This window comes from Kryptolebias marmoratus, linkage group LG9, assembly GCF_001649575.2.
Source record: "Kryptolebias marmoratus isolate JLee-2015 linkage group LG9, ASM164957v2, whole genome shotgun sequence".
NCBI lineage: Eukaryota > Metazoa > Chordata > Actinopteri > Cyprinodontiformes > Rivulidae > Kryptolebias > Kryptolebias marmoratus.
In genome coordinates this window covers 9,451,959-9,462,975 of record NC_051438.1, presented here as the reverse complement: position 1 = coordinate 9,462,975, position 11,017 = coordinate 9,451,959, and the positions used below count along the sequence as shown (strand labels likewise).

Here is an 11,017-nt window from a genome sequence, read left to right as displayed (position 1 = left end):
TCCTTTTGTTTTTTTGTAGTGTTTCGTGCTTTAAGTAATTTCTTCACCATTTTAAATACAGCGCTACAGTCCACAGCAGGTGTTTTTAGATGTAATTTATAAATTTATTTGAATCTGAACATTTAAAATTCACGACGGCACCACAGATTTCAGTGTAGACCAAAACTGCACGAGTGAAAGTGACTTATTATTGTCACAGACAGGACAGGACAGGTCTACTGTCTCTGCCAAGTTATACTAAGGTTTGTCCTCATGTCTAATAAATGATTACAGAAACCTTGTGGACACAGAAGTGGCTACTATGTTAAATTAAAAGCATTTTAATGAGTTCATATCAAGCAGCTGAGCCACGTTTGTATTAATCATTAACTTAAGTTTTAATGAGTAAAGAGAATTGGCTGTTGTCAGTAATTTGTTAAATGTAAATAGCTTTGGTCGTGTTTTGGGATAGAGTTAATAGTTGAAGAGACCAGCCGTTAAGTCAAGAAAAATATATCTTTAATTCGAGCTCCTGAATCCAACAAGTGAAGACGACGACTGATGGAAGGATATGAAGCAGCACAAGTCAGTCTCATAGTCATCATCAGCACGAGCGGAACATTTAGTTTCCCTACAAACTGGGCTAGATTAGCATAAATAACAACACCGAGCAATCTCTGCTTCAGCACAATAGCCAGGAACTGTTAATTTCACACAAACAGAAACTGTTCCACAATCTGCCATTTCTAATTTAAACATATCTGTGGGTGTGTGTGTTGTTGTTTTGTTTCCTTCCAGGATTTGAATTTTTATACAAAAGGATCCGTTTTATGCGTACCCGGATTTCATTGTGCCGCCGCTACAATGCAAATGTATTTGGGATGTTTTCTGTGGAAATGTGGGCAGATGGAATGAGAATGGAAATGTTGATTAAAGCGTTTTCTGAGGCTGCTCGTTTGCATAACGATGCAGCGTTTGTGGGTTGGACGAGATACGAGACGGCGGTGGCAGTGCGGGGAGCGAGGCTCGTCCTGTGGCTGGGCTCGGGGGGGGTCGCTCAGCTGCGGGTGCTGTACAGGTCCTCGTCCTCGGGACTGGACTGGCCGAAGTCCATGAGAGCAGGGTTTGGCTTGAAACCGGAACCCTCTGGAGGGAAACGCAAAAAAAAAAAAAAATGACACAGTCACAAAAGCACTTCAATATCAGGAGTAAAATCTGAGAAGAACCAAATGCATTATAATGGCTGAATAATCTAATGAGAGCCGAACAAAAAGCAAAGCCACAACATCCTGTCAGATTCTCTTCCTTCAATTAATACCAGTCAGCAACCGTTCAGGCCTGTGGGTGTTGATTCTTATCAACATTCGGAAACACATATGGTTTCCTCTGAAGGTGGAGATAAATAAATGACAATCAGCGTCAGGTTCTTCTGCCTCGCAGGCAAAAAAAAAAAGATCCCGGAATCAGATGAATTCATAAAACTAGATTAAGTTTATCAACTTCGGCGCATGAAGTGAACGCCAACACCAAATTTTACAGACGTGAAAGAAGTCCCGATAACGTTGGAATTTCAAAACAAAGCGGACGGAAAAATAGTGTCACCGTTTACTACTTATTGTAAACACATGTGAGACAGAGAAGGGGGAGGAAAAACAAAAATCTAATCTCCAGTGTTTACGACTGAAAATAGCTGCAGTACTTCTCAGAGGTGACGCAGGCTGTGAATGTGAGCCTGCGCGCGTCAAAACAGCAACACCTAAAACTGCCTTTTGTGGCTTTGAGGACATCAGTGCCGTCAAACCGAAGCAGGCGACTTCACGGTACCTTTGCTGTTTTCTGCAGCGGGCTGAAAAGGAGGAGGAGGAGGAGTTGTTGGCGTCGGCTCCTCGGCAGGAGTTAACTCGGGGTCAGCAGAGGGTTCACGCTCGGCTGACTCAACAACTGGCACTGTGTAGCATGAAAAAAAAAACCCAACATTCAACTGGTTTCATTGTGTTCATGTAAGCAGCATAAACACCATTACTTTGTTTTGCATTGTTCAAGCGAACATTTGAGGACATTTAAAGAGACACCGTTAGCAACAATCATCAAGAATTTATAGCTATTCTTACTAAAACATCTGCTTTTCGGTTTGTCAGAACAAATCTTCTTGCTGCCTGCTGGCACATTAATGAGAAGCAACAAGCTCTTCTGCAGAAGAGGCTGAAGCGGACTCACCTGGTCGGGTCTCCAGTTCTAAGCCCGACGTGGGTTCAGCTGGCCTTGTGTCAGAAACGTCGCCCGCCGCCTGTTTTCTGCCCGAGCCTTCGTCGTGTCCAGCAGGAGCCGTCTCCTCAGATAAAGGAGGCGTCTCTGTTCGTACCTGAGACGAATCGGCCGCCGAACCTGGACAGGGGAGGAAACGAGTCACCGTCAACGGCAGCGGCAGGTTTCAGAAACGATGGAGACAGAGGTCTAACATCTATACATCTATAATACCTGAGCCGCCCTCTGCTGGGGCCCAGGCGGCAGAGATTTCTGTGGGCGGCACCGACGACTCGTCCTCTGCCGCGACAGTGACAACCGCCTCATCGGAGACAGACTCCGGGACTGCTGTGGTCTGAGCCAGAGAGCCTGGACTCGAGCCCGGAGCCGACTAACATGTCGATGAAAGGAAAAACAGAAAACACATTTATGTGGATGTCTGCGTGTGTACTTGTCAGGGACAGATCTTCCAGAGTGTATAGTGTAACTGGACAGAGTACAAACTGAATTTTTTTTTAATCACAAATTATTCTGTGCAGCGTTAGAGTCAGGATAAATAAACCTTTAGGAAAACTAATTGAAGGAATGCATATCACTCGCCGCCTTTCAGATCAGAGCTTCAGACTGAGATCATCAAAGGAGAAATAACGTTTTAGCCCTCTGAGCACACCACTGTTTACAGTAAAGCACGGTCGGGGCAGCATCATGATGTGGGGATAATTCTCATACAGCCACGGCCTAGAGCTGAAGAACTGAAGGTTGGCGCTAAGTTCAGGTGCGTGGCCAATAAAAACCAGTTCACACACTCCAGAAAAGTGAAGCTGAATGCAAGTTCACAGTAAACATACGACTAACGCGACACCTGACCGGGTCAGGACGGATGCATTTAAAGATGTCTGTCGGGTAAAGACTTGTGAGCAGAACCCGACCAGTTTGAAGGTTTCTGTCTTGAAGAACGGTTAGCTGGATGTGTGAAACCTACAAACACTTTTTTCAAGGCAATCCGTCCCACAAACTGAAACCTGCATCTGTTTTACTGCTGTCTTGAACAATCTAGGTCACGTATATAACACCTAACAAGCGAAAACACTTGTTTTTGTTTTTTTTTTCAGTTAGCTAGATGGTGAAATTGCTCATATATACAGTATATGAAAATAAAAAGAAATCATCAGGCATAAAATTCTAAGGAATGAGTCTGGTAACACACAAGGATCGTCAAAGGTCAAAGTGCAACCGCACGCCATGAAGACGCAAAGGGGATTTTTTTTTTTTTTTTTTTTTTTTTTTCAGTGAGTAATAACAGGAAGAGGAAATCCGTAAGTGGTAAATAAGTGTTTGTGATTTAGTCACAAAAGGTAAAACTGTTTAGGCAGTGCTGTTTGTTTTAAAACTAGCAGCGTAATTATCATAACGCAAAAAAATTTTTTTTAAAAAGCTTCTTTTTCGACCTGGGTCTGCTCGGCGGCGGGCTCCTTGTTGGCGGAGAGCAGAGAAGACGCTGCGGCGCGGCTCCACTGTCCCGCAGCCAGCGCGCTCCTTCCTGTCACCTTTGCAGCAAACCAAACACAGGAGCCACGTTACGCTGAGAAAAACGGCCCCGTCGGAGCAGAAAACAACTACAACTACAAAAAAAACACCCTAAGAAAAACCTAGTGTCACCTCAACAACAAAAAAACATTTAAAAATGGTGTTACCTTGAGCAGAGCCACTGCCTGAGCTGGGTAGCACACCGACGCCCCGACGCTCATCAGACCCAGAGGAACCAGCACCCTCCTGAAGCGAGAGCCTGGAACACAGATCCAGAGAAGCTGCGTCAGAGCGTGACCGATCAGAAAGTATGTTTAGTAACGGGTTAAATAAGAGCAGAGGGTCAGGAAAACGGACTCAAACAGGACAGAGGGCGAGGCTCTGCCCGTGTCTGTGTGTGTTTGCCTCCCTGTCAGCATAATATCTCACGAACCACACCTGCAGCCGGATTCCAGATGTCCCGCTACAGCCGAGCGACCTTAGCCAGCGTGAAAATGGCTTTAACTCGGTCAGTTTTACCAGCATCGAGCTCAAATTGGGTGTGGTAGTAGCTGAGAGTCATTCCTAGAGCAAAGTTAAACACTTTGACATTAATGTTCGTCTGTCAGCAAAGTTTCCCATAAACAGCTGGAGGGTTTTTAAAAAAAAAAAAACTCTCAGGAAGTAACCACTGCTTGTACATCTACGACTGAATTATTTTTGGTGTTGAACCTAATCAAGATGGCCGCCGCGGCTGACTGAACTTAGCCAACAGCAAATAGCTTCATCAAACACAGAGAGGTGGAGCTGAAGTGTGACGAGGCAGCAGCTGAGGGTCGTCTTCCACACGGACCCTGCAGGAGCTCGGAGACTAGGGGACTTTCGAGGTTTGACCAAAACGCCTCTGATTCTGTCGTTTCTCAACATAAGATGATCGCAGTTTGAAATTGCCGAGAAAGGTGCGGGCGATATGCGTTCCTTCGAGGAATCCCAGGCCTCTAATTTATGTCGGACACTTCCTGTTTTAGAAATAACCTCCACAAAGCGTCCGCAAACTGGAGCTCTTTCACGTTAGCTCGGTGGGATGAACCATGAAGGCAAATAGGAGGGTGAGTTTTTGAATCTTTTTTTTGTTTTATTTCTATAAGTAGCATAATTGCTTTCAGTGCAGATTATTTAACTGAATTTTTACAACTTGTAGTGTTTTCTCAAAAGCCCTAAACCAAAGACAAAATGTGCTTTTTATTCACATCTGTTAAAGCTCAACCAAAGGTTTGGAACAACGCTGCAAAACGAATGGGTCCAAGTTCTTAAAATCACGCCTGGTAAAGTGCAGGACTGTGCAAAGGTTTTGAGTGATCCCTCATTTCTTTATCTTTTTTGTTTTTGTTCCAAAGAGACGTGCGCTCTTTTTTTCCGATGCAGTCGCTTTCATTACAACGTTTCCTGTTTGGTAAACCGCTTCGGCTCGGAATCGTTCAGCCACGAAGCGGCTCCTGAGCTCAAGGGGGCGAGCCGAGAGTCGAACATGTGAAAAATATCAACAAAATAAATGAATAAACGACACCGTTTGGCGCAGAAACAAACGGGACTTTAGCATCAAGCGGGTGATTCCCAAAAAGCTGTTCCCTGAAACCTTGTTGTGCAGATGATCAGCTGAAAGAAGATGCATCTCTCGGCTCCTGCTTCAGCTGTTTGTTTTAATAATGTAAATTCAGATGCTGCTCATCTTCTTTTTAGTTTAGATATACAGAGGAACTAGTACAGTACTGCATTCATCACATCACAGTGATTAGAAAACACACCTTTAATGATGATTACATGTTGAAATATTTCATCATTTATCTTCATGTTACTTCGCATTTTAAATAAAGATGTTTCAGGAATGCATATCGCCCGCCACCTTTCACGCCAGAGTTTCAAACTAAGCTCATCTTACGTTGAGAAATGATGGAGCTGCGGCAAAAGAACATGACGTGCCACGTCGTGTGGCGTCGTGTTGTGAAGGGCTCAGCTGCTGCTGCGAGAAATTTAACCTCAAAATTTCTGAAACTGACTGAGTTGGAGCCATTTCTGTGTCGGCCATAATGGTGAATTGTCTCCAAAGGTTATTCAGGTGTAGCTGTACAGCCAGTGATTGTTTCATCAAATCCTTAAAATCAGAGAGAGGCCAATTAGGCCTTTAAAAAACAAAACAAAACAAAAAAAAACAGGCAAAAGCAGCTGCTATAGCAGGTATTGTATTTTGTTAAACAAAAAACAAACCATACTGCCTAAAAACATTAAAAAAATCAGTGTGTGTTTCAGCTGCCCTGACTTGTAAAGATCTGCATCAGCCACAGGAAAACCCCCCAAACAAATCATTTTAATGAAATCAGTCCAGAGGTTCAGGACATATTTTGCCAACAGACAGACTTTTAAACAAAACTATTGTGCAATGTGTAGCGCTCGGACTGTGTGTTGGAGATGACGCCCAGCTACTACCATACTGCATTTTAGCTCAATATCTGTACAAATCGACTGAATTAAGAGTTACTTTTGGGTTTCCTAAGGTTAGCTGGATGGGAATGAGAGGGAGGCAGGTGGAGCAGTGAGGCTTCAAGGAGGTCAGAGGTCACAAAGGTGCAGGACTTCAAGGACTTAGGGTCGACTGTCCAGGAAAACAGGGAGTGTGGTAAAGAGGTGAAGAAGAGAGTCCAGGTAGGATGGAGTGGATGGAGAAAAGTTTCAGGAGTGATTTGTGACAAACGGGTGGCAGCAAAGGTCAAAGGTCAAAGGTAAGGTTTACAGACAGTGGTGAGAGCAGCTGTGTTGTATCATTTGGAGACAGTGGGACGGACAGAAAGACAGGAGACAGAACAGGAAGTGGCAGAGCTGAAGATGTTGAGGTTCTCCTTGGGAGGGACGAGGATGGACAGGATTAGGAATGAGGTCATCAGAGGTTGAAGGACTGGGAAATAAAGTTAGAGAGGACAGACTGAGATGGTTTGGACATGTGCAGAGGAGGGACAGTGGGTATATTGGTAGAAGGATGTTAGAGATGCAGCTGCCAGGAAAAAGACAAAGAGGAGACATATGGATGCAGTTAGAGAGGAGATGGAGGTAGTTGGAGTGAGGACAGAGGACACAGAAGACAGAGTTAGATGGAGGAGGAGGACTCGCTGTGGAGACCCCTGAAAGTCTAAGTGTTTGTGGGCAGCAGGTTACCTCTCCGTGCCAAGAACATGCCCAGCAGGCCAGCCATGGTGATGGTACCGAACCTGGGCAGGAAACCCGGGGGCGGGTCTATTAAATAATAATATGCATCTAGAAAAAACAAGAAGGGAGCAGAGTCAACATCCTGACATATAGCCTTATTACTTTCTCAGTTTTGAACTGGAGTGTGCTCTTAGCTTAGCACACTCGGCTACAAGGAGTGAGGAAGCTTCCTCAGTAGTAAATAAATGACATGTTTCCTGTTCCTGTGTAATCGTGACTTGCGTTGCCTCCTGTCAACTTACCCTCTCCCGCACGGTAAAGATTAACACTCCCCCTTTTCACAGAGACACAGGCGCTCTGCATGGAACAAAGAACAGCCCTGAAACCACTACAAGAGATTATCATCAACACAACATTCAGACAGAGACATCATCGTCAGTCTTCGTTTTTTTTTCCCACCTTTTCTTTCTCCCCCTTCTCGTTCACACTATCAAACTGTCAAATCTCTCTGGCGTAAACATTACAGCTGCAGCAACACTATTTCCTGTCAAACTCCTGAAGTGCTTTGCAGCGCCGCGGCTGCTTCTTGCAGCTCGTGGGATTGTGTTTGGTAACCGCAGGCGAGAGGAACGAAAAATCAAGGCTCGGGTGACGAGGCTGCAGGTGCAAGTAAAGAGCCCTCGCTTGCTTTTGAGTTCTTGGTAAATTTTTTTTTTGTTTTGTTTCTGTTTATTTATTTCAGGTAAACATGAGGTTCTGGTGCATGTGAACTCCTGACTACGACAAGCACGAGCTCAGTTTAAATACCTTGACAGCTCGAACTGCCGGTAGGGTTCCCTCTCTGGCCGCAGCTATGCCCCTCTCGACGACTCCCGGCCTCTCAGGAAGGAACTGAGCCGGAGACGTCTCTGGCAGCGGGGTGTAGACGTTCAGCTGGGGAAGGGGGGTGGGGGGACGACACAGAGACAGGATGAGTTACGTGAATAAAACCAACCCGGTCGCGGCGGCTCTGCTGATGGCGCGGCACAGCCCGTACCCCGTCTCGAGACGCCAGCCCCCCGGCGGGCGCTTCGCTCGCGGTGTGCACCCGGATGGATGCTATTCCCAGCACCGCCGGGACGGCCACCATCGCCACCTGCCAGAGAAGGAGAGGACATTGTCAGCCGTGGCGCCGGTCAGCTCGAAGCAGTGACAGTAACCTCTGTAAGCCTCTAATCGCTGAATGACTCATGCGGACCCTCGAGTGGGGGGAGTCTGAGGGGGGCGAACGCAGCAGACTCTCCAATCAGAAACAAGCTGGAGAGGGATGCCCCTCTGCACATGCTCAGTGGGCTTTTCACCAAATAAAAAATTCATTCATAAACGCATCAAATGCAGTTTACTGATCTGATCCAAACTTCTGTGCTAGTTTTTTAAATCTGACTTTAAAAAAAAGGAACAATTTGTGAACTATTGGGCAACTTTTCTTACTATTATGAATTTATAAGAAAGGAAAATGATCAATTGTTGATCCAAAGCAGCTTCAGGTTTCCTAATTTCAATAAACAAATGTCAGTATAAAGTGTCCCACACTTGTGTGGACTTTAATTCATTTGTGCAAATAAGTTCCAACCACTGGAGGAAAAATATTCTGTGCTTTTGCTTTTAAATCTAGTTGAGTGTCCTGTTTTTTGGGGAAAAATGTTGCCCAGCAGAAACGGCTCTTTGTGTATAAAAATGATCTAACATCACAACGAACTCTGTGCTTTCTGATTAATCTGTGTCAGATAATTTCCCCTCAGTGGGTGTTTTCAGTGTCAACCGAGACACGAAAGTTACTTTTTACATCAGCAGTTTGGGTTTTTTTCCCTGCTGCTTCAAGTTTAGAGGAGTACAAATTTGAAATCAACCACCCCCTCCCCTTTGAGAGTCAGAAGAAGTAGATTCCCACAAATTGTTGCAAAATAAAGCCTGAGACGTAACTGTGAACCAAAACCGGACGAGCACACGGGACCATTAGAGTCGATCTTAAACCAAAAGGCACAACGTGAACATTTTATTTCTAATTTTTGTTTAACAGAGAACTGGGGGGACGTTTCTTGTGCTTTTATTTATTTTACTTTAATCAGCAAACTTGCTCTGAATGGAAAACACGTTTAAATTTGAACAGAAGCGACAATAAGAACAGAGTTAGGGTCATCATCATTAAATAAAACATGTTCTTAGGTAACTCTGTTAACAACTACAGCCATTGCATTCAACTTATGGTCCAGGGGTTCGATTTGACTCGTTTTGAAGCGTTTCATTTGCTTCCTACTAAGGGAAAAAACTGTGACTCTTAATCCTCGACATCAATCATCATAGGAAGGGTCTTTATTCTGGCATGTTGTTCTGTCTGCAGCTGCTTCAGAACTGGATCTAACGGTACCAAAAGAGGAGCCAGATTTCTGCGCCGAGTCGACACACACAAAAAAAGGGCCATTAGAGTCTTATTTTACTGCTTTCCTTGCTGCTGATAATTGTTTTTATGCACATCGTGGATTCTATGTAGTTAGTTGTCTACTAACAGCAATGTATAACTTCTGCATGCCGTATCCCTCTATGTGTAGCTTTTTTATTATTATTATTAATAATAGTGCATTTAATCTTTCTGGCCTTTTAGGATTTATACATGTCTTTTTTGTTGTTTTAAATAAATTCTGTGTTCATTTTAATGTTTCCAAGTTTTAATGTTATGTTGCTTTAGGAATTGATTTAATTCTTTCACTGAATATCCTGGCTTTTTTTTTTTTTACATTTATCAGGAAAATAAATATATATAAAATATATTCTATCTATTGTGCAGCACTTTGTGGTTTTTAAAATGTGCTATATAAATAAAGTTGATTGATTGATTGATATATAACAAAAATAATTAAAATGAAATGTTTCGGTTCCTTATAGCTGCTTCAGGACTCTCTTAAGTTGAATAAAACTGCAACACTTCATGGAGATAATCCATCTAAAGTACTCAGAGTACTCTCCCGTACTATTCTCATATAATTATTAGAGTTGTTACTATGGAGAATATGAACATTTATGCAACATCTGCTGCAGGCTGAAATGCCTATAATTGCTCGAGTGCCACAGTGTACTTGAACGTACCTTCTGTCCCACAGCTGTCAAAGACAAGACAACATTCAGCTTAAAAGCGCTGGTTTCAAACAGCACCGCGGCGTAAATAATGCTAATATTTCCTGCACCTGATAAAAGGGCTGGTATTGAAGCTAAATGTGCACTTTTACCGATTCTAAAGTCGTGCCGGACAGATATTAAACTCTAACAGCGGATGTTCGGGAGGGTTTTGGTGAAATGTCGCCGTGTTTGCAGTGCTGTTTTTAGTTAGCAGGGCGATTTTTTTTTTACCGAGAAATAACCGTCTTAGAAGATGGTAGTTATTTCTTATAACTATCCACGGCTCCGGGGCAGTTTACACTAGCAGACGACCCGCGCATTCATTGACAATACACTGTAAAAATCAATTAAAAAAAACTTTTCCAAAAGGAAATCGTTAGGCACTTCACCTTGGCCGCCATGACAGTAGTCTTCTTCGTCCTCGTTGAGTCGTGCTGCTCGGCTTCGACCAGTCTGAAGCACGGTCAGCTACCGCCACCCACCGGCCCGACGGCGCAACTGCAGGCCGGCTCAGAAATCTGGGCTCACTGGTGACACATCTGTGCTCTCTCTGCGTTTTTATTGTTTGTTGTTTTGGAAATTTACATGAGTATAAATGAAATCATCTTGGTTCTAATCATGATTCAGGATGTTTTGAACTGGTTTATTCTTTGCTTGAAGTCAAATGCAGACCAGTTGTTGCTGTATTGTACAACGTTGTAAAGACGGGGAAAAGAAAGCCACATATCAGGGTGCCAAAAAGGCTTTAAATTAATTGCGAATTTGTTGATTTTCTGTGTGTTTTGTACCTTTTTCTAGATCTGGGATTGGCATTTCTCCACTGACTTCCTTTTTTTTTTTTCCAGACTGTTTTCAAGATTTTGCTACTTGCTTGTAAAGTTTTAAGGAATTATGTCAAACTAATCTGCTTAAAGGGATAATTTGGAAATGAGTTTCT

At 43.6% G+C, this 11,017-nt stretch overlaps 1 protein-coding gene across 2 annotated transcripts; it reads right to left on the bottom strand.

Annotated features, from left to right (window-relative positions):
* Nucleotides 1–476: 476 nt before the first annotated feature.
* Nucleotides 477–10,585, bottom strand: apool (apolipoprotein O-like). Of its 2 annotated transcripts, XM_017419806.3 has the most exons (11): nt 10,470–10,583; nt 7,964–8,062; nt 7,735–7,860; nt 7,230–7,284; nt 6,937–7,035; nt 3,918–4,009; nt 3,672–3,770; nt 2,458–2,614; nt 2,197–2,364; nt 1,804–1,926; nt 477–1,125 (listed from the first exon to the last, which is right to left on the bottom strand). In XM_017419806.3, exons 1-11 carry the CDS (start codon nt 10,479–10,481, stop codon nt 1,037–1,039), a joined length of 1,119 nt encoding a protein of 372 aa, XP_017275295.1. In that variant the 5' UTR covers nt 10,482–10,583; the 3' UTR covers nt 477–1,036. The 2 variants fall into 2 exon arrangements, with proteins under 2 accessions (XP_017275295.1, XP_024862486.1); XM_025006718.2 differs by lacking the exon at nt 3,672–3,770 and having other exon boundaries at nt 10,470–10,585.
* Nucleotides 10,586–11,017: the final 432 nt, after the last annotated feature.

Coding starts and splice junctions, on each gene's coding strand:
- apool (XM_017419806.3), bottom strand. Junction 7,285..7,734: donor CGGCAGTTCGAGCTGTCAAG/GTATTTAAACTG, acceptor TGTTCCATGCAG/AGCGCCTGTGTCTCTGTGAA. Junction 7,036..7,229: donor TCTTTACCGTGCGGGAGAGG/GTAAGTTGACAG, acceptor TGTTTTTTCTAG/ATGCATATTATTATTTAATA.